Source organism: Drosophila persimilis, unplaced genomic scaffold (assembly GCF_003286085.1).
Source record: "Drosophila persimilis strain 14011-0111.01,24,50 unplaced genomic scaffold, DperRS2 tig00000124-arrow-pilon, whole genome shotgun sequence".
NCBI lineage: Eukaryota > Metazoa > Arthropoda > Insecta > Diptera > Drosophilidae > Drosophila > Drosophila persimilis.
Window position 1 is genome coordinate 5,051,941 of NW_020825294.1, and position 22,100 is coordinate 5,074,040.

Here is a 22,100-nt window from a genome sequence, read left to right on the forward strand (position 1 = left end):
TAATTATGATTACATTTTGTTTCGGATGTTTGTATATTGTTCATACAAAAACTATTATATCCCGATTACATATTGGTGAGTGGTGGTAGGAAGGTGAAAACTGTACGACCTATTCGAAAGATAATTCCCAGGAATCAGGGTAAATGATATCAATAGTGGATTTTCATAATCTTCATGTTAATATTCCCTTCGTGGAATATATTGTATGCAATGGGTTTTAATCCCTTGCCCTTGTTGACAAGAAATCCATATTTCAAGAACCTCTTTCCCAAAAAAAAAATGCAATTAAAAACGTTTTATAAAATATGTTCTTTGATATTTTGGCCTTAGGTTTGGTTCAAGCGAACTGCAGAAAGAAAACATTTACAATACGAGTACAAAAATGTCTTATGAGTTACAACTAGGGAATGTAAAAAGAGTATTCGTATGCCAAACAAATGGCATTGCTGGCTACCTCATCTTTGGCATAGGCACTGGGAATGGTTCGAATTTTGATGGTATTTGGTATTGGTAAAAACGTATTACCTAAACTAGGAACTACGACTAAGCACTAGGACGGCTTAACTAGCTAAATGGCGAATGGATGCTTCCGCTACTACTTGTTCTCGCTGACGGACGTCGAGGCGGTGGCTACACTGTCACCCGTCTGCGACTTGGACATGGTCGGGACAATGGTTGCCTTTTGGCCTCGCCGGGCGAGCAGGGGAGAACTATCCGGAGTTCCGCTGGTACTCTTCTCGCAGATCAGAGTGGAGGCCTTGGACTTAAGCTCTTCGGCACTGGCGTAATGGGAGCGACTTTTGTAATCGCCATTGGTCTTCGTTGGGTTTTTCAGATCGTAGCGACGACGCCGGCACCAGGAAATCATATGTTCGACGGGAGCCCAGCAGAGGAGGATCAGGCCAATGGCCAGGCAAACTCCAGCAAAGATATGCCCCGACAGCAGGACAATGGGCAGCACCTTCAGTTGATCGGCCATTTCCGGTGTGATCCTCACCTTCTGCTCGAACCAGATTAGCGGGAAGAATATTCGGGGTACATCCTTGTACAAGGCAATCCCCTCTATGGGCTCCACCAGCATGTTGACCTGAAAACGGGCTGCAACTTCCAGTGGAATTCCTGTATTTGGCTCCACAACCATGTAGAATTCGTGATCCTCCTGCTTGGGCTCTAGGCCCTCCACTTGATCAACAAAATACTGATCTCCGTTGTAGAAATGTGGGTAAGACATGAAGACGGGCGATCCAAAGCGACAGGCACTGATGTTCATCACTCCCGAGGGAACGCACTCACCGCCGCAGTAGCAAAGATTCTCGGGATACAGTGTGCCTAAAAACAAAAATTCGATTATCTGACCTTTGGGATCTTTAAATAATTGCAGTGCCACTCACCATTATCCACAGATCGCGGCCCACCAGCGAATTTATAGCCCTTTAGGCCTTCAATTTCTACAGTTTTGAGATAGTCCAGCGGAACCGTACGACACATGTCGGGGGTAAAAAGGCCTATACTGCCACCTGGTTTCAGATGTTGTGGCTGAAATTCTCCCGCCGAGCCGTTGGTCATGCCGCAGAATGACTCGAAGAAGCCCGTGTTCTCCTGGTAGTTCCACGTGTGCATTTGTCCCAGCTTGGCCAGATCGTCAGCACCCGTAAAGACATTAAAGACACCGGTTAGGTCGGCACTGCCGTTCCGGGTATAGAACCAGCCAAACTTATCAAAAGGAACCTTGACGTCATCGCCAAAGATGGGCATGGCCATCGCCACGTCGATCATCACATCATTGTAGCCAGTGAACAGGAGCTCATCGATTGTTTTACGGACGCACATTTCAGAACCGTAGACCTTAAGACCCACATCGACCATGGCGCGTTTGACACTGGGCCAATGCTTGGCCGTGGCTGCAGCGGACTAAGGAAAGGAACATTACATATAGTCATAGGTAAGTCGGTATCAGTATGAGGACTATCTCATGATATCCCTTCATATACCAACCAGTGTAACCGCATTGAGGGTGTTAATCTCATCGTCCAGACTGCCGTTGCTGCCCTCCTCATCGAAGTAGAAGAAACTCCGGCGGCGATAGCTGACAGAAGCGTTCTCCGGATGCCAATCGATGTCCACCTTATCGGGCCGCTCGCTAAATCGGTATGGACCCACCTGTTCGAGTATGGGCTTCGTTGAGAGGTTGCCAAACTCCTCGGGATTGGTCCAGTTGAACAGATAGATATCCAAATTGAGTTCCAGCGGCGGCGACTTCCAGTTGTCGTAGACACGTGTATCGGGTGCCAGAACCATTTCCTGTGTGTAAGATGCCCCCAATTGTGATTAATTAAAAATCTCAACAAGTTTCCCTCGATCTCTGACTCGCGCCAATTGCGGCGGCAGTTCTTCTTTGACTCCCATTTGTGGGCTTGGGGGCGGCTAATCAAGTACAGCTGGTCGGATCAACACGTGTCCCACTGTTGTCATTCATTAATTACCTTGTGCATGATCCAATTGAATAGGTCCTCCCAGAACATTCCGCACAATATGCCAAACAGTCCCAGGCTAAAGCCGAATATGCCGATAATTAATTTGCGATTGCTTTTCTGGCCCCACATGGTGCTGCTCTGTGTGGGCATGGCGCTGTGAATTGGGGACTGTAATGATATGCAAGTTCTATTATTAACTTTGGAAACGAAAACAGAGGCACAAGTGCACATCAATTGGGATATCCATATCAATATGGGTATGAGTCAAGGTCTGCGGGCAATAATTTATATAAATACGTTCTCGCAGATGAGTGTAGCGGTGATCTTATTATAATATTCATTCTACATGGATTCTACATGCTTCATCCACACTGCTATTGAATGCTACAAAAGCATTGCATACTTTACGGCTATATTCCGCTACAATTCGAAACCAATCTAGTCTGAAAGACAGTTTAACTTGGAGGAAACTATAAATTATGTTTGATACCCAGTCTCCCCAGGGGTCTAAATCGATGAGCTGTGTTTTCGGTGTTTTCCAGCAGTCATATTGGTTGCTGCGCTGCCAACAAATCTAAGACACAGCATGTTTATCCTATAAAGTTTTGATGTTTGGGTTCACTGCGTAGAACTTGAAGTACGACCATTCTGAGCAATAAAAAAATTGATCCATAATAAAAAAAAACGAACGATTAGCTTTGAATGAATGCTCATGTTTCGAATGTACGTCCGACTAAATGGTCAAAGTGCCCCATGTGGGGGAGGGCATTTCTTGTGACACATTGTCAAGTTTGAAATGGGAGAAGTACAGAGTCATCAGTAAAAAAGCCGGCTTTACCACTCACTTGGAGCACCACAATATTTTAAAAAATACATCCCTAATGCTACTTTTTAGAAGCTCTCATTTGTACATAAATATATACTTTTACATAGATACATAATTATTAACTAGTATTAATGACAACACGGGAAACAATGGAAACAAAGGAAATGCAAAGTTGACTTAATATTGATTGAAATATAAACAAATAAATGACCTTAGAGATGGAACTGCAACGAGTAAAAAGTATTACTAACGTCTCCTTTTTAATCAATATAATTGAATCAATTTAAGCAAAACGTGACTTTCAATTGATGTTTACACCCGTGTAGTCATGTAGAATATACCCATAGTTATAAGTAAGTATACGCAAATACTATATATTTTGTCGATTCCCGTATCAGTGGTGATAATTACAAAGCTTCGCCTGACACTTTTCAATGGATTCAGCGTTTTAATTAGTTGGAAGCTTCTCTTACACTCGTACATACTATAGGGCTTTCCATAATGGAAGTGCAAGCAATAAATAACAATAAATACGAGTATATTTGTCATAGCGGGTATCCACTGCATTCCGATAAGCGGATTTCGAACCGCGTCTGCTAGGTGAATAGACCCATGAGGAAGAGACAGACATTGGCGATCAATTGAGGAACAATTGAACTGCACTGCACTTATCGCTTGAATCCCTCACAATCTCTGAAGAGTTCCCAGCACTTTCTATATAACAAATCAGCATAAATATATGTACATATGCACAAACATATATATATTTATATATATAGGGAGAGATATATGAATGTATGTATATTGTCATTGTTCGCATCGCTCTGATATATCGTCATAATTGAGTCTATCAATTGACCCCACAGTGAGCTATGGTTGGGTCTTTGACACTTTCCGTTATTGCACATGAATACGAATCTATATATAGGAACGGTGTACGACTATATGTACATACGTATATTCGGGAGCGTGTCAACCGAGTTACTTTAGTGTGGATGTTCAATTGATATGATTATGTCTTTTTGAATGATGAATGACTGTCGCCGAGCATTTGTCGGCGCCTCTTTATTGTTGGTTGCACTCTTCAGAAGTCATAAAATGTGACAGATGTTTTAATTCGAGTGGACATTGAACAGGTGGTTCCTGAAACATCACATCACATCGCACATCTTGGGAACACTAAATTAGTCTGTTAATTCAATTAGATCCAGAGCACAACACAGAAGATTCACATTTTCATCGAAGGAAGACACTCCAACACTGAATAATTGCCTTCAATTAAGTTCAAAGTTACTTGTTGAGAGAGTTATTCATTATTAAATTAAGGAATTGTGTGTGGAAGGAATTCTTGCTGGCTGTTGATCTTTCATATTAGCATTTTTGATATATACTGAACGCGAAATGCATATGCCATGCAGATGACCAACGAACACTGAACCGAGCCTGGAACACAATCAGAACCAACCAGAAATTGTTCCCAGAGACTGCAGCAATCTATAGGAAAAGTGCCAATAGGTTATATAGTGAATAAATGAATGGTCGGATCGGGGGTTTCATCAATAAAATAAACACACAAGAAATGTGATACATTTGTATATATGACAGACACATCTATCTATCCAACACCTTCTCAAATTCTCAGCCAATTTCCCAACGCGAGCCACAAAAAGCCCGACATTGAGACACACTCAACCGCAACTTGTTGATTCGACGTAGTTTGTAAAAAAATTCCGTCTCATCTCAGAAAACAAAGCAACAAAAATTTGCATTATGCTAGTCTTTAGTTTTCCGATAATGTGCCATCTATCAGCATGCAATTAAGTTGATTCGGCCTTTAATTACAGAAATACCCGCATCAATTAAATACCAAAACTAAACCTATAAATATAATATTTATTTTGGGAAACTGAGAGACAAAGACTCTAGCCATTTGGCACTGGGCAACCTATTCATATGTTTTTAACAAGGCGCGCGCAGCTGCAATTAGTGTGCATCTCAGTTTGGACTCAACTTGAACTTGAGTCACACGGGTCGTATGGGTAATTTGTTCTGAACCAGCTCTTCTTTTCCGGATGGAATGGTCTATATTTAGCAGCTGTATGGCATGGCAGAGAATTGCAAAGTAAATAAGTCATTCGAAGTGTGACCGCCCGACTTTTTTTGTTTTCATTATGAACAGTCTCATTATCCTAGACAGAAATTGCAATGGCATCGGTAGAACAAAGCGAAGTTAAACACAATAATGCTGATAAATGCATTTATAAGGGGTACAGTGGAAGCTCAGACGGTGGACATATTTGTAGGTGCCCTTCTACTCTGTGCCTTGAATATGTCTCTTAGGCGCTGATCTTTCGTCCGTTTCAATGCCGACTTGGAAAAGTCTTTCTTGTGATCTAATCTGCGTTAAACGCACAACAGTACTTGCTAGAACATTAGCTTTCCCCTCAAGAGAGCCATCACTGTACTTTTATTATGGAATTCGCCGTTCTCAGAGCCAATAGACTTCGATTTCTTTAATTGCCTGTAATCTTAACAAGTCTACCGGCGATTAAGCCAAATCAAACCTAAATGTTAGCCGTCAAAACAGAAATTTATGGATGAGCTTTCCACGAGCGCTAAGTACTATTGTTTCTCTTACGCTTCTCTCTCTATGGGCACTCACTTGCGGTTGTTGTTTATTTGTTAAACAGAAACAAATCACAAATATACTCCTGTGTATATCCTTATGGTGGAAATTGAAATTCGATAAGGATACGGTGGACACACTCGAAGGCACTTGAGCACGCGGAGGTATAGCTTACACACTTATAGGATAGCACTTGCCACGGATACGGATATGGATATGGATATGGAGAGAGAACGCGACCCAGAGCAGTACCGTTACCCACGAAAGCTTGATTACGAGTGCGGCGGACGATGGCGCAGCCCTCAGAAACTACAACGACGACGGAGACAGTGACCGGCGTTCAGAGCAGAGCAGAGCAGAACAGAACAGAGAGAATCAACGCCGGAGCAGCAGCTGCCGTTGCCATAGCCGTTGCTGCTGTTTCTGTTGCTGTTGCCGTTGCCGTTGCCGCTGATGATGAATGTCAGTCAAGTGCGCCGCCGGCACATCACATGAAAATACGGCTTGAGAAGAGCTTTCTACATACATATGTATTATGTCTGTCTGTCTGTGTGTGTGGGTGTGGGGGTGTTTGGGTTAATTTGCGCTTTAGATTTTCCATAGTTTTGTCATTGAATTTTGAATTAAACTTAATGAAATCTGAAACTCTGTCGGCTCTCAAACTGCACTGCTGCTGAAACTGGGGCAAATATTATAAATCCCTAATCTGTATTCGATTGCACTCGAAATTCGGAATGCAATTTCGCATGTCCAACGAGCTTTGCAGGAAACGTAAACAAATCATAAATGATTTGAATTAAAACCAAAATTGATAACCAGTTGTCGAAACCTTATCAATGCGGCTAATCGTTGAGATTAGCACTGACTGAACCATACACAAATCAGCTCATACTACTACACATGTAAGCCCCCTAAATTGACCGGACCGAGAACCGATCAAAGTTTCATAGAGCTTCCAATTTTCGCCACCAACATCAACCAATAACTGGGCCAAACTTTGCCAAAACAAAACCAATCCAATCCAATGCTTTGGCAACACCCCCCCACGAGGACTGCAGAATTGGCTGAGGCAATAGAATAATCAAATGTCTGAGAGCATGGAACACCCAAATGCTCCAGCGGGCATTCGGGCTGGCTCACTTATTGGATTATTGTCTCTCTGTGTCGCTAGGGGGTGGCGTGCCGTGCATATATGGATTAGTATTTGGTTGACTGACAGGTGAGTTACCGAAACAGATTATGTTGCATTGAATTAAATTAGGTTGTCGGTCAAATGGAACACATGGAATTTCCTGATGTGAAAGTAGGTCCCAAACTCAAACTACCCGATGTAACGATTTTTCATTTGAATGTGACAGTGTTACAAAACCCCCACAGGTTCGAATTTATTGTCGGGAACCGAACCGAACTATGTTATTACACTACTGTTAAGTAAGTCAAATTCGAACGATAAATTTGGCGCTTAACAGCCCCTCATTTTGCCAAGTCTAGTGTGACCGTGCAATGTCAACTGTTGCAACGAAAATGTTACTTCAAATTTAAATTCAAATTCGCAAGGTGGTGGTTTTAAGGTCTCCGAGAATCGAGGTGTTTTTAGCATAGGCCAGCAGTTCCTGTGGCGTCCTTTTGGAGGCATCCTCCAGTGATGCCAGCACTGGGGCGCCCAGGTATCTCCTCCTTGCCCTTGAGAGAGGCGGACAGTAGCAGATGAGATGTTCCAGGGTTTCGATAGCCCCAGGTTCATCACATTTCCTACAACTGTCTCTGTTGGTGATGCCTAGCTTAGCTGCACGTGCAGCAGCCAGACAGTGACCTGTAAGTATTCCTACTAGCAATCTACAGTCCTTTCGTGGTAGGTGCAGTAGGTAGTGGCTAAGTTTCTCGCAATCAGGCGAGCGTGAATGTCCAGGCGGTCGATTCCGAGTACAGTTTCGAGTGCTTTTGTTGGGGTTGACCTCAGCGCCCCTGTCATACAGAGCAGAGCCTGTCGCTAAGTCTTTTCCATATGCTTATGGTATGTCTTCTTTTCAATAGCCTGCCACCACACTAAGGCTCCACACAGCAGAGTTGGCCGCACCACCGAGATGTAGATCCAGTGCATTAGAGCAGGTAACAGGCCCCATGTGCTGCTGAGCATCTTCTTGGATGCATAAAGCGCAATGGTAGCCTTGCTGTCCAGTACTGTGCCTAGGTATTTCACCTGTGATTTTGGAGTCAGCCTAGTTTGGTCAATTTTCGGGGGGGTCCACATCGGTACCTTGTACCTCTTGGTAAAGAGGATGAGGTCCGTCTTGTACGCGTTGATACTGAGTCCTACCTCTTCCGCCCACTCACGTATCTCCCTGAGTGTACGTTCCATTATGGAGCTGAGGGTCGATGGACATACACCCGTAATAAGTATGCTTATGTCATCTGCATAGGCTGTTATTTTTGGGGCCTTCCTTTCAAATCTCTTAATGATCTCTTCCACAGTAGTGGCGATAGGACTCCACCTTGAGGTGTGCCTCTGTGTGCCCCCTTTACCATGGAAGCGGTGCCCCACTCCGATTGCACCCGTCTACAACTTAGGAGGTTTTTGATCCAAACGTTGATTGCAGGGTGTATGTTATTCGCTTCTAGGCGACTTGTTATTGCGGTTGTTGCCACGTTGTTGAATGCTCCTGAGATGTCCACAAATGCTCCCAAAGCATACTTTTTGTTGTGAAGGACGCTCTCGATGGTGGCTACTAGCGAGTGTAGTGCCGTCTCCACTGATTTCCCTTTAGTGTAGGCGTGTTGGTTTTTCCCTATACCTCATTCCTGATGTGCAAATCCAACAGCTTTTCTAGTGTTTTTAGTATAAAAGAGGTAAGGCTTATCGGTCTGTAATCCTTGGGACTCACGTGGGACTGGCCGCCACGCACCTCTAGCCATGGCCTTAACTTATTCTTGCCATCGGTAAGGCATAAATGAATCCGTACTACTTATCACCCACACGACAGTTTTTAAATATTTGCATATTTGTGTGTTTTTGTTTTTAATTTGTGTTTAAAGAAATATAAACAGCAATGGAACATGTAAATGCTTGACTAGTCATGGAGAAAGTGAAGTTGAGAAGCATTTGCGCCGACTGCGTCTTCCATGTGATGTGTGGCGCGGAATTGGACGAGTATAATGAGATAGCAAGTGGCGGCGCCAGTTATCTGCAACGAGGCAATAGAATACACATATTAATTAAAGTTCACTTGCTGATATCTCATCGTACAGACTGTAAATATGAGCGTGCGGTCCAAGCGAAAAAGTCCTGCGGCTGTGAAGAGCACTCTCCTGTGGGAGAGCTGCAATGAGAGCCGGAACAGACGATCGCGCAGCTCTGGATCATCGGTGATATTGAGGATCTTATGAACAATGGCAGCACTTTGGTTGCCCTCCAGAATAGTTCGACTGCTGGACTCCACAATCAGAATGATTATGACAATATACCAACTCATTTGAATGAGGAAGAAGGCAAAGAACTCATCCGTCTCAAAGACATCCAGTCGCTTGGGGTTCAGGACAGCTTCGAGGATGTAAAAGTCATCAAAGAGTATAAACAGAAAGGAGATGGCTATAATGCCGAGCAGTGGATAGGTGAAGTACTCCTCGATGGTGTGGCAAATGTCGCACAGCAGATTATGGATGTTCGACACCTGTTTGATGGCATATTCCGGATTCAGGCGTATTATGGAAGTCACGCTGTACCGCTTCATCGGAGTGCTGATAAAATTTCGCAGACGATGCGAGTATCGCTTGTGATTCACCACCGAATGCATGGGCGAGAGCTCCAGGGCGTTGTACTGTTCGATGTGTGCATCCAGAATGTCCTGCAGGATCTATTTGTGGAGTATCGCATTAACATGTAAAATGTTTTCGAATTTAAGTGTATCTTATCTCACTTCGTTGAGCATGCTAAAACGACTCTTGGCCAAGTCCGTGGTGCATAGAAACTTGAAGACCATTAGGCTGATGTTTATGTGGGGCAGGGCGAACGTAGTGAAGGTCTCGAACGAGGGCGATATAGTGGCACTCACCAGCAGGCCATAGCTCACACACAAGTAGATGACGTTAAACAGCAGCATGCCCAGGGAAATTAGGAAACTGAACAACAGAATCCTACGATAGTCCAGCTTCATGCCCAGCCGTACGAATATCTCATCCACCACAATGTAGTTCTGTATAATGCTGACCAAACGTTGCCGCTTGAACATCGTGAAGCCAAAAATGGTGGACATGGCCAGGATACCAGTCAGACGCAGGGTTTTATCGCCCAGCCGCGTAATATTCGTCTGAAAGAAGTAGCCAATTATGGAGTCACCCTCCAGGCCAGATGTCACGAAACACAGCACGAAGAACAGATAGTGCACGATACCGGCGACGAAGGAGTATGTGGATGTCTGCACTTCCTTCCGCGGATTCAGATTGAGGCGAAACGGAGCCAGGCCCAGCAGGGATATGTATGTCAGCGGACGCAACGCCTGAAATACATTGTCCGCTTGGGAGATGCGCTCCCACAGCTTAAAGGCCATTTTGTCTTGTCTAACTGTGGCGTAAGAGGAAACGTCTGCACGGCTCGCGTATTTTCCGCAAACTGAAGAACGGAAGTGCCCGGCTGATGATGATTGCCATTGTCATTGTTCGGTGCCAACAGCTAACGCGAGACAAGGCTCATATATCAAAATCGTTAAAGGGTCTGCAACACACACCTTGGCACACGGCACACGGCACACGTTACACGGCACACGTTATAAGGCAGACACATGGACGCTGGGACAGCATAATAAGCTAATATCAATAGCGACAAATATTTAATTAAGCTTAAATGAGCCACCGCGAGGAGGTTCAGAAGGGGGCCCGGAGACAAGGTCATCAGCAAACAATTGCCTCGAGTTCAGCGCGATTCCGTGACCCGGACATTTTTTGAACCACTCCACCGTACTACAGGCTATACATTACAATTGGCAAACAATTTATGGCAAGCGCGAAAAGGCATTTAGGGCCCACGCAACCCGACCAAAAATTGGCAATAAGCAGAAAGGAAAATTCACTCAAGATATTAAGAGCATTAACCTGATGGGTTTGTCGGCTAAAACACAAAAAAAGGAAGGAATAAGCGGATTCTCTAACTCAAGTTCTACTAAAACAGCACTTTAAATTCTTTTTTACGATTATTTATTGCCAATAATTAATTGGAGTATAGACAACACTTTGAAAGCAACAAGAACAAACATATACATACAAAAAATACATATTCTGGTACATGGTAGTTGCACAAACATCTGGACGTACTCGTATTCTATATCATTTCACCCCGGCTCCATCGCACTCACTCCACACCCATAATTGGTAGTATGTATATTCGTAACTACATACATTTACATCTAATTTGTATGATTCGTTATATTATTGAAGGTCTCACAACAGGAATAATAATTCCCATTGCTATTGTGGGGGGAATTGGATGTGAACTGCAGCAAGATGATGAGATACGTGGTCAACGCACCACTGATCTGTTAAAGAAGATAAGGGAAAATGAGTGAAATACTACACAACTCGTAGTTTATTCTATCCAACCACTTACCGTAAAATACAAAGTTCTATCGATGTTGAAGAGACCCGCGGCTGTAAAATTGATTTTCAAGTGCAGTAATTGCATGGAAAATTGTTGTAGCTTTTCCTTGACCTCCGGGCTTTTGGTTTTGTTCATCAGAGAGTGGACTATGCCTCCAGTTTTTTCGCTCTTCTTGATGGCCCGATTGCTGCCCTCGACAATCGAAATGATGGCAATCAAGTACAGAATCATTTGACACGAGAAGAAGGTGACGAATTCCACGGTTTTGAATTTGCTTTCGCGCTTCGATTTGCCCAGCAATGTCTCCAGAACATAGTACGCATCGAAAACAATGATCAGAAAGGCAATGGATATGATCGTAAGCAGTTGGTAGGTGAAGTATTTGTTGGCCGTGGCGGCAGCCTCGCAAATCAGGTGATGTATCTCCATGGATTCCTGTATAATCTCTGCCGGATCTTTGGTCACAATTGTGTACATGGAAAAGGAGTCGAGACATTGGAGGGAACGTTGTTTCTGGACCACTCCCTTCAAGCTGTGAGAGTCCCACTGATGGGAGAGGTTCTTCAGGACCTGCAAATACAACAAATGAATTTTTCAATGAATAACTTTAGAATCAGATCTATCTTAACCTTATTTAGAGCACTCAAGTAGATGCGCAATTTGATCATCAAATTGCCCGCCAAAAAGCAAACGGCACAAACTATGAAATGCGGCGAAAAATAACTTATAACCGAGGATATGGAGAATGTGCCCGCATCTCTCATGCTGATCATGAGAAAGCTGCAAGTGATATAGGCCGTCGTAGTGCCAGTCATGACGAGGACCAAGCGATTCATACGCCGTGCTGCAGGTCCCTGGTGATGGGTTATCCCAACCCGCGGAAACGACTCACGTTCCAGGCAATCGAATACGGCCAGGACATGCAGCAGCTTCCGACGCTTGGCCAGTGATATGAGGAGTATGGCTATGATGCCAAACATTCCATTGACTTTCTGCAGGCCATCGATCACATTCGAGATGTCCGACAGAAAGAAGTTTGACATCAGGGAGCGAGGATCGAGGGTACTGTACACAAAGTTCACAACGTATACAATCATGCGAAAGATGATGTTGAAGTAACCAAAGTAGGATGCACTGAGTCTGCTGCTGCCGGCGGATGTGCTGGTCACATAGTAGGGCACAATGCCCAGCCAGAGTGCCAGCCACAGGGTCACCCGGTAACAGGTGTAGACGTCGTGAGGACGCGCCATGTAAACCAAACGATTGAACAGCCACATGGCGTATGAGTAACGTAGCCAATTGAGTAGCTTCCGACTCTGACTCGCCCGGGCGGGATGGTAATCTCTATGAATACTGAGACGCTAATGAAATGGAACTCTACCCCAATTGATGGGATGATTACCAATAATCGTCCTGACTAATACGCAGCTAATTAAATAAAGAGCTTCAAACGGCAGACAGGACAGTAAAACATGTCATTAAATTATTGTACAGTTTCAGTTTCACACCTTATTCAATGCTTCCAGGTGTTGCCACAGACGATGGAGGAAGGCTCCAAACAGGATCACGGTGCTCAGCAGAAAGATCAGGGGCACATAGAAGGCCACAGCTGCGGGATAGCTGGGCCTCACATCGTTCCGCAGCAGCATCCAAGTGGAGCTTATTAAATACGCCAACTGCACGGTGGACATCAGAAAGAGCTGCGAGTGCCTCAACCTCATGATTGCCGGATAATTGAAGACCACACCCACATCCAGTAGATGTCCATCAATGCGGGATATCAGATTGCAGAGGTGAATCAGCAGGCGCACCCGGATGGTGCTGCACAGGAAGAGTATGGACATGCCTGTCATGCCGATGAATTTTTGTAGCGATTCCCCGACCTGAGATATTTCTGACTTGAAGAAATAGCCCACAATGCTCTGCTGCTGAATGAGGGCCGTGAGGAAGCAGTAGCTGAAGAAGCTCAACTGGATGAGGGCATTCAAGTACCCTATTTTACTAAGCTGGTAGTGTCGAGCCCCCGCCTCGCCCCTGAGTCGGAATGGCGTCAGACCCAGGATGTAGGTGCACAGGAGCAGCGTCTGCTGCGAGCCGTGGGCATCTCTCGGGTGGAACAACTCCCGCCAAAATCCACTCATCGCAAGTGCAACGGACAACTGTTATCCATTCTGTGGACACAAGTTCCTTTTATAGCTTTATCCTAAAGTTCAGTTCTCTCATTAGTTCTTAAAGTTTTCATGACCCAAGAACCCAAGAACCCACATACTCACACCTTGGACTTGATGGCTGGCTAACTGTTGTCTACTCTTCGCCGCTGACAGGTCAGGTAATGGAAACCCGTCCATCACACATTCAGCAAGTTTTTATTTAATGACAGTTTTTACCCTCATTTTGTTGGCCAGCGTTTATGAAATTATAAAACTGGCGGGTTCATGGTTCATGGTTCATGGCCAGTGTCCGTGCTAATTAAATTAATTGAATTGTATAAGAAACCACGCTTTAAGGGTTTAACCCCAAGGTAATAAGGTTTCTTGGTGAGTATTGTGATTGATTTGGGAATTATTAAATTGGTGGGAGAGACTGGGCGATAGTTTTCAAGAATAGGAGAGGGAATTGTCTGAGTCTCAAGTCTATATAATTTGTATGACGTATGAAGTGCTTTAAGAGTAGTTTGCCTTTGCCTCTGGAATAAACTTGATCTCTTACCGGTCTTTGGATGAAGATTCCCCCAAAGATAGTTCGTACTTCTTAAGCTCGTAATATCTTTTGGGGAATCTTCATCCAAAGACCGGTAAGAGATCAAGTTTATTCCAGAGGCAAGATCTCTCGATATAACAATTTTATCAGGACTGAAACAAAGCCTTTTTAAACCTTACCTTATTTACCATCACCAGACGCATCTCCACCAGATACGTAAAGCAAGTGAAAACGGCAATGGCTATAGAGATGACTGTATGTTGAATGAGGAAGGTGAAGTGCAATGCCATACTGGGGGCCACTAGCGAAGAGTACAGCACGGAGAAGGTGCCACAGGTGAAGCAAATGTTCACCATAAACATGGAGAACAGAATCATATAGCTGAATCGCAGGACCTTGCTGTACATGATCTTGATGCCAACGGTCTGCAGTTGCATGTCCATAGTGTGAAACTTCTCAAGGCAACGCTCCAAGCGATGGTTGGGGATGATGGACGTCAGATAGATGACAGTGACGCCAATAAAGCCGCTAACAATCTGCATCATGTCCCCAAAGTAGGTGATGCGGGAACGGAAGAAATAGCTGGCCACGGACTCGCAATTGTTGAAGATCGTGAGGGTATAGCAGATGGCATAGAGGGTTATGTGGATGATCCCGTTGACAAAGCCGAATATAGTCTTTTTGATGTCCTTGCGGCCTGTGGCACTGTCGCTGCTGATGTAGAAGGATGTGAGACCGTGCCAGTAGGTCACATGGAAGACTGGGCGCAGACACTCGTACAGCTGTTTGGCGGAGAGGAAACGACGCACGCGACGGCGCAACGGCTGGCACAGGCCGGACTCGACCTCTATTTCGACCGTATCCGTATCCTTGCCCGCTTCCATGATTCGTGTAGTGTCCGCTCCGTTTGAGCTTCGCCCGGCAACTGACGCCAGAGACCACAAATGATTTGCATTTCTACCAGGCTACCACGCTCAAGAGCGTGGCACCTCCTCCCAGGAAACTCTCCCATTAGGTGGGGCCAGCAGGAAAAGTAAATAATTTTCCATTTTTATGTACTGTCCCGGTCTAGACAGCCGTTTGGCAAGCTGCCTTCCGTTCGGGGTCCGACCATTAACCTATTAGCTTAAGCTGCTGCATTTTAATTAATGGCGTTTCCCCAGGGGACATCTTTACCCCAGGGTATTCTCTGTCATGGTCCGATTTCCCCACATTCAGGGGAAGTTTTTCCCGCGTGCCTTTGTCGGTCAACCTGCGGGGATATTTTCTATTTGGATCAATGAATGACCAGAGACCAATAATGATGTTCTCTCCACTTTTTCCCTGCGTTTATTGACCCCCATCATAAGCCTAATGAGTTTTATGGTTTCCGTGAAATGCTCAAATGAATTTATGTCAATTGTTCAACAGGATATTGCCATGGTTATTAGGTGTGTGTGTTTTTGTGTCCTTTCGTCAGGTGAGATTTCGCCCAGCTTGCGCGGAAGAGTGCCATCGGACTTAAGGGTATCATAAATGACATGATTATGATGGTTTCCATTGAGTTCGTTGGCTGATTTAAATAATGCGTAGAAAAGTGAAACTTTAATGTTGCGAGTGATTCCAAGAATACTCTTGAATTTGCATAATTCTGCATTGAAAACCGTTTAGTTGAAAAAGGGTGAGTCGCAGAAAGAATAAGATAGGAGTGCCTGTAAATATGTCATTTTGTTGAATAATTTTATTTAAATCGCAGCAGAGATACAGGGATGATTTTCGATACGAAACGATGCGAAATCAACTCTGTTGTCTCAATTTCAACCAGTTGCGCCTTTTTTTCATGGGTGCAAGATACCAACCGTTAAATTTTTGAAATTGAACACATGATAATTGGTACATTCTTTGTCCATAGCACCAATCAGCAATTTGGGATGGGCGGAATATTTAATCTTTGAAATGTCTGTGAAAATAGTGTCATTTCTAAAAAGATTGTATTTTAAAATGAAAATGAGAGCTCTTTCCGTCTATCCAGGACCCTGTTTCAGCGCCAGGCCTAACCAGGACGACTCCCCGACGGCTTTCAATCTTCTGGGCTACAATGAAGACGGAGGTGGCGGGGGCGGCGTGCGACGCTCGCACCGCATCAAACAAAAGACCCAAAGGCCGAAGGTCAGCCAGGGAAGCGTCATTTCTTTCAATCCGCCATCCATCAGCATGGAGGACCAGATGGCGATGCTGGCCAACACGGAGGCCATCAACGAGCAGTTCCTGCGCAGCGAGGGCCTGTTCACGTTCCAGCTGCTCCGCGAGAACCAATACAGATGTTCCAGGCAGGTGAGCCAGGAGAATGCGGAGATGGAGTGCAACTGCTACCTCACTGGCGATGAGGAGGCCCAGTCCGAGGAGTATCTGTTCTGCGGATCGGGCTGCATCAACCGTATGCTGATGATCGAGTGTGGTCCGCTGTGCTCCAACGGAGAGCGGTGCACGAACAAACGCTTTCAGCTGAACCAGTGCTGGCCCTGTCGCGTCTTCCGCACCGAGAAGAAGGGCTGTGGGATTTCGGCCGAACTGGCGATCCCAGCCGGAGAGTTCATCATGGAGTATGTGGGAGAGGTGATCGACAGCGCGGAGTTCGAGCGACGTCAGCATCGCTACGCAGAGGGGCGCAACCGGCATTACTACTTCATGGCGCTGCGGGGTGGGGCCATCATCGATGCCACGATGGGGGGCAACATATCGCGTTTCATGAACCACAGCTGCGATCCCAATGCAGAGACCCAGAAGTGGACGGTCAACGGGGAGCTGAGGATCGGCCTCTTCAGCGTGAAGAGCATTATGCCGGGGGAGGAGATCACCTTCGATTACCGGTACCAGCCGTACGACAGGATTGCCCAGCCCTGCTACTGCGAGGCAGCCAACTGCCGCGGCTGGCTCGGCTACGCGAACCCGAAGCGGACAAAAGTGGGCAGTACCGCTTTCGCCGGGATACGCACTAGGAAGCTCCCCATCCGCACGAGCGGCAACAACAACATCTGCTCAATCACCGCCCAGCCGAAGGCCAACAATCCCACCGAAGGACAGCCCCGGGCGGAGATTTTCCGTCACCCGGAAACGGGTGGGACAATGCAGCCACACCATGGCTCACTGTGCAAGGAGCAAAGTCCATCCAGTAGGGTAGCGCAGGACGAGGCAGACAAGCCTCCCTGCCCTTCTCACACAACACGGAGATGGGCCAGTGGCTCCCCAGAATTGAACGATCAGGACACCACTTGTGTGGGTTACAAGATGCTTGTGAAAGCATGGAAGCTTTGCCGCCATATAGGCATTGTGATCAGAAGTCTGAGATGGGCGTTTACAAGCTACAGGACCAAATACCGCTGTGCAACACCCCCACCGAGCAGGCGAAGAAGAAGGCGAAGGATCAGCTGCAGGTAGATCCTTTAAAACCAAATCCTACTTCCGCTACGAAACTTTTTCATCGATACGATTGAATTAAACCAATGGCCTGCCCATTACAAAGGCTTCCTCAAGAGATACAAAGAAGGACTACAATATAAGTGTAAGCAAATTTCTTCGATTCAGATCATCATTGGAACAAGATGACGGCACTCATATCCCAATCTCTCAATTACGAAATTACATCCAAAACAAATCACAAGTCCACAATCTCAGTTTCCTCCATTTGCCGTCATTACAGACCGCCAAAAATAGGCAACACTTGTTGACCATAACTCATAAGTCAGTCCTCTCCACTCTATGTCAAACTAAATCAGAGCACACGATCTTTGAAGAGCAGCAACCAGGTTAAACCAATAAAAATACACAGCAAAGCACTCTTGTGTGTCCTTGGATTTACATAAATTAATTTTTACTTCACTTCATTGGGGCATGAGCAATAAAGCGACATGATGGTAAAAGCGATTACCCTCGGACAGACACGCTGTCTGCACCTGCTTTTTGTGGCTTTTTGCGGGTAAATATTTACCAGAGGCACTCGCCACCTCACACTCACCTGATTGATGATACTGAGACGTCGCTCGAAGCTGAAGGCAATCACGCAGAACAAGCAAATCGCGATTGAAACAACCGAATGTTGCAGGAAGAATGTCATGCAGACACAGAACGAGGGCGTCACATCGAGGGAGACGAGCAGCCGGAACACGCCCACAAAATACACACCCAAAATGAGGAGCTTGAAGACCAGCACCAGTATCGAATATCGGAAGATACGGGAATACTTTACGCGCACCCCAATATTGGAGAAGTTCGTATCGAGACTGTGAAGGATCGTCAGGGTTCCCAGCAGCTTGCAACGTTTCAGGATGGCCGAAGTGTAGATCACAGCACCGGCAATCAGGCCATTGAAGATCTGCAAACGATCGCCGATGGTAGAGATTTCCGTGCGAAAGAAGTAGCCCACAATGGACTCGCCCTGCCGCAACGATGAGATGTAACAGAAGCCGCACAAGCATATGTAGATGAAGATATTGAATACGCCAAAGCAAGACATCTTCAGATAGGATTCCCCCATCTTCCGACGGACCACATGGAACGGCGTCAGTCCGTACAGAAATGTGAGGAAGAACAATGGACGTAGTGCCTCATAGACCTGCGATGAGATGAAGTACTTGCGCACCCGACGCAGCGCAGTGGACATGACTATCAGGGGGAAACACAGAACAGCCAACAGCAGGGAGCGTTCACAACCGTCCGGGTGAAAGTGTCAATGCGAACTGGCTCACAAATGGATAACGATGTCCTACGAAGAATTTAAACGAGCAAACGAGTGGTGGAAGGAGCTGTGGCGAAAATAAAAACAAATGCCGGCAGGCGGAAGTTATGCCCAGCCAGAAGCTCATTATGATGTTGCCTGGGATTTGCAACAGCCAGTGGCAGGGCAGGGCAGGGCGGCAGCAACAAGTGTCCCTCTGTGGGAGTCCGTGTCCTTGTTGGAAGAGAACATGGCCAAGGCGACGACGCCTTGAATTTTATTCATTTGTTTGGCCAGAATGAAAGCTGCCAGCCAGCCAGCATGTGTGTTGTCTGTCTATGTGCGCTTCGTGACGGGCAATTCATTATCTTCATTATCGTGTGACACTCGGGTAATCGCATATCTGGTCACACTTCAACTATCCACGAGTGTACTAGGGTACTAGGGGGGCTGGGCTAGCTATGTAGACAGTGGGATGGGTGAGGTATGGGGTTGTTCCTGGCCATTTGCTTACCATAAGCTAATCAGATTTCTTCTTTTAATTTGCTTCGCACAGGGTTTCTCATGGGCATATGTTAGTTAAGACTCTAGTCTGATTGACAGGTGGAATATGATGACAGAAATAGCACAAGGATGGAGATGAACTTTGATTGTGCTTCATATACTTTAAGCGATAAGTCCAACCAACGACTATAGAATTTCCAAGATGTTGCATGAGGCCCCAAAAAGCATTTCTATGTCACAGCAAATTGATGAGTAATGCGAGGCCAAGGGTAGCCCAAAAGAGAATTAAAGAATGGGTGGACCATTCTTGGAGATTTTCTTTATAGTTGCCATATCATCACAATTTAAACTCCTCCTTTACATCTACTCACCGTATGCAGATAGTTCAAGCGGCGTTGAACCGTTCGCGTGATTAAAGAAAACATGACAATTGTCATGGATATGGCCATGAGTTCGTAGACCAGGATGAATATTAGCTGCCAAGAGGCGCGCACCTCCATCTGGGCCAGGCACACCAGACAGGTGACAGTAATAATGGTGTCCAGCAGGGCAACCAAGGCCAAAACCAAGGTGGCTACTCCAAAGACTGCATTGAAATTGACGGGGTGGCGGAGCCGGTCCAGGCGCCGATCCACCTCCATAACATCCTCGATGAATCGCTGCAGGTGTCGGCGCAGCAGCAGGGGCATGATGAAGGTAAAGACTGCCGACCAAATTCCACAAATGTTGTGGAGCCGGGTGCTGAACTGCGAGATCCGATTCCGCATGAAGTAGCCAATTAGGCTCTCGTTGTGGAGATTGATGTACGTGTAACAGTAGGCGAGCAGCACCCATCGGGAGATGGCATTGACAAATCCATACCAGGATTGCTGCATCCCGGACTCCCCCTTTGCGCTGTGAGTCACCACGAACGGTGTAATGCCCAGGACATAGGCAATGGCAATCAGCATCTGGATGGCTCCGTAGTAGTCACGGGCACTGAGCGCGTCGCCCACCCGCCGCCTGCAGGCCCGATATGACTTCAAACCGCTACGTATCATGGGTAAACTCCGACTAAGTGTCGATCCGCGGCATACTTTTGTGCGACTCTGTCTAATTTAAGTTATCGCCGGAGTGCTTCTCCATATCGCAGATTAAAATGCATATCTCGGTACGGCACTGTTGGTGTATGGCTGCGGCTGCCATGGCAACAAGTTTAATTTGTAATACCTGATAGAATCGTTGCCCCCCCCCGCGACGTTATCTAGTTCGTTTCACCAATTAAGGAGGGTACTTAATTCATAATATGATGGGCTTAGTTCAAGTGGAAGGAATAATGTGCATATAATATAATATAATACATAGGCGCACAGTAAAAAACAGGGAACGAGCATGGGCTACACAGTAAAATATCATTGAACTGCAGTTTTAATAGGTATGATATTCAGGCAATAATCATATTGATTTGTAATGTTACAGATTGTCTTTTTACCAGCAACAAATAAAGAGTGTTTCCCGCACAACACGCGCAACTTCAGTCGAGACTCCGACCCTTCTGGTATTGTACAGTTCTTGATTCTGATTCTGATGCTGGCGAGTAACTCGATTTACAGAGAATCATCGGGTGTCTTACGGATCTCAGATCTAGGATCCCAGGTCAAATCAGATTCCTTGATCTTGTCGCGACTCGCCGAACAGTAGGGACACTGGCGAAAGTCCATCAGGAAAGTCTCCTGTGGGCACATGTGATGTTAGACCATAACCAAAAGTAAAGAAAGACCTAGGAAAGAACTCACCATTGGATGCTTCTCGCATATTGTGGCAACACGTCCACGGAAGTGGTGGCGGCAGCGACTACACTCGAGGCGCTTCATCGGACGCTCACATATGCATTTCTTAACAATGTCACTCTTCGATTCCACATCGGCGTTGTCGGCGCTCAAAAATGGGTATTTTCTGACCTGCATGTTATTCTTCTGGCCAAGAATCTTTCGTGCCGGACATCGGTATGACACGTCATGCAGCGAAGCTCCGTTCAGATTTACGTAAATCGAGTTAAGACGGGTGAAAATTGCGTTTTGATCTGTTCCCTCTTATACCGGAATGGTAAGAAAAATTAGCCCCACCGCACTCTTGTGTTCAATGAAAGGCTTACCCATTTTTCTTCTGATTTATAACACGACTTTATGTTCAGCAATAAGAATAAATCCGACCTCAACTAATGCTTGATTGAATGTTCCGAATTACAACCTACTTTACACAGCTTACTTATCCAATGCAAATCACCTCGAGAATTTTCTAAGCTCAAATACAAATGACGCCTTTTGCAAAGCCTACTTTAATTTCCAAGTAACGGGGCTGCTGAACGTTAATTGAATACCGATGATCCCAGCTCCCGAAAGAGATTACGAATTGTTTATTCCTTATGAGAGCATATTTCATGATATATGTATTATCTCGGATAAGCGGCCCGAGGCTTTAACCTTCTCTTTTCCGTGTCCTGCGCCTCTCTGTTGATTTTCCCACTTTAAATCAGTTGTCGCGCGCTCCCTCTTTTTGAACTCATTTTGCTGTTGCCGGATCGATACTGCATCCGCGATTTACCTACCCACATTTTTACGATTTACGACGTACTTTGCGATCTTCTCCTCCAGCCCCGCCAGGTAAAGTTATTAAGTAATAATTTATTCATTTACTTTATTTAAGTCTTC

At 45.6% G+C, this 22,100-nt stretch overlaps 4 protein-coding genes across 6 annotated transcripts; all 4 read right to left on the minus strand.

Annotated features, from left to right (window-relative positions):
- Positions 1–290: 290 nt before the first annotated feature.
- On the minus strand, positions 291–6,265 carry LOC6593635 (protein peste). Its single transcript, XM_002018652.2, has 5 exons — positions 5,963–6,265; positions 2,484–2,642; positions 1,996–2,301; positions 1,392–1,911; positions 291–1,329 (listed from the first exon to the last, which is right to left on the minus strand). Exons 2-5 carry the CDS (start codon positions 2,622–2,624, stop codon positions 596–598), a joined length of 1,701 nt encoding a protein of 566 aa, XP_002018688.2. The 5' UTR covers positions 2,625–2,642; positions 5,963–6,265; the 3' UTR covers positions 291–595.
- A 2,729-nt stretch (positions 6,266–8,994) lies between these two features.
- On the minus strand, positions 8,995–10,470 carry LOC6593926 (putative gustatory receptor 28a). The gene is made up of 3 exons (XM_002018651.1): positions 9,841–10,470; positions 9,175–9,777; positions 8,995–9,108 (listed from the first exon to the last, which is right to left on the minus strand). Exons 1-3 carry the CDS (start codon positions 10,468–10,470, stop codon positions 8,995–8,997), a joined length of 1,347 nt encoding a protein of 448 aa, XP_002018687.1.
- Positions 10,471–11,209: 739 nt separating this feature from the next.
- LOC6593924 (putative gustatory receptor 28b) lies at positions 11,210–20,450 on the minus strand. 3 transcript variants are annotated; one of them, XM_026987771.1, is made up of 3 exons: positions 19,782–20,450; positions 11,523–12,083; positions 11,210–11,451 (listed from the first exon to the last, which is right to left on the minus strand). In XM_026987771.1, the coding sequence occupies exons 1-3, from the start codon at positions 20,448–20,450 to the stop codon at positions 11,323–11,325; spliced, it is 1,359 nt and encodes a 452-aa protein (XP_026843572.1). In that variant the 3' UTR covers positions 11,210–11,322. The 3 variants fall into 3 exon arrangements, with proteins under 3 accessions (XP_026843572.1, XP_026843573.1, XP_026843574.1); XM_026987772.1 differs by lacking the exon at positions 19,782–20,450 and adding an exon at positions 18,208–18,979; XM_026987773.1 differs by lacking the exon at positions 19,782–20,450 and adding an exon at positions 13,022–13,654.
- Positions 20,451–20,780: 330 nt separating this feature from the next.
- Positions 20,781–21,592, minus strand: LOC6604406 (uncharacterized protein CG13380). The gene is made up of 3 exons (XM_002029271.2): positions 21,545–21,592; positions 21,186–21,481; positions 20,781–21,122 (listed from the first exon to the last, which is right to left on the minus strand). Exons 1-3 carry the CDS (start codon positions 21,546–21,548, stop codon positions 20,997–20,999), a joined length of 426 nt encoding a protein of 141 aa, XP_002029307.2. The 5' UTR covers positions 21,549–21,592; the 3' UTR covers positions 20,781–20,996.
- Positions 21,593–22,100: the final 508 nt, after the last annotated feature.

Excerpts from the sequence above, each read along its gene's own strand:
- LOC6593924 (XM_026987771.1), bottom strand. The coding sequence starts at position 20,450 with ATGATACGTAGCGGTTTGAAGTCATATCGGGCCTGCAGGCGGCGGGTG. Across the intron at positions 12,084-19,781 it reads GCTTGAACTATCTGCATACG|GTCCTGAAGAACCTCTCCCA; the intron begins GTGAGTAGATGT and ends TTGTATTTGCAG. Across the intron at positions 11,452-11,522 it reads ATAGAACTTTGTATTTTACG|ATCAGTGGTGCGTTGACCAC; the intron begins GTAAGTGGTTGG and ends CTTCTTTAACAG.
- LOC6604406 (XM_002029271.2), bottom strand. Across the intron at positions 21,123-21,185 it reads TATGCGAGAAGCATCCAATG|GAGACTTTCCTGATGGACTT; the intron begins GTGAGTTCTTTC and ends ATGTGCCCACAG.
- LOC6593635 (XM_002018652.2), bottom strand. The coding sequence starts at position 2,624 with ATGCCCACACAGAGCAGCACCATGTGGGGCCAGAAAAGCAATCGCAAA. Across the intron at positions 2,302-2,483 it reads TCAATTGGATCATGCACAAG|GAAATGGTTCTGGCACCCGA; the intron begins GTAATTAATGAA and ends TCTTACACACAG. Across the intron at positions 1,912-1,995 it reads CCCTCAATGCGGTTACACTG|TCCGCTGCAGCCACGGCCAA; the intron begins GTTGGTATATGA and ends TCCTTTCCTTAG.
- LOC6593926 (XM_002018651.1), bottom strand. The coding sequence starts at position 10,470 with ATGGCCTTTAAGCTGTGGGAGCGCATCTCCCAAGCGGACAATGTATTT. Across the intron at positions 9,778-9,840 it reads GTTTTAGCATGCTCAACGAA|ATCCTGCAGGACATTCTGGA; the intron begins GTGAGATAAGAT and ends CTCCACAAATAG. Across the intron at positions 9,109-9,174 it reads ACCGCACGCTCATATTTACA|ATAACTGGCGCCGCCACTTG; the intron begins GTCTGTACGATG and ends GCCTCGTTGCAG.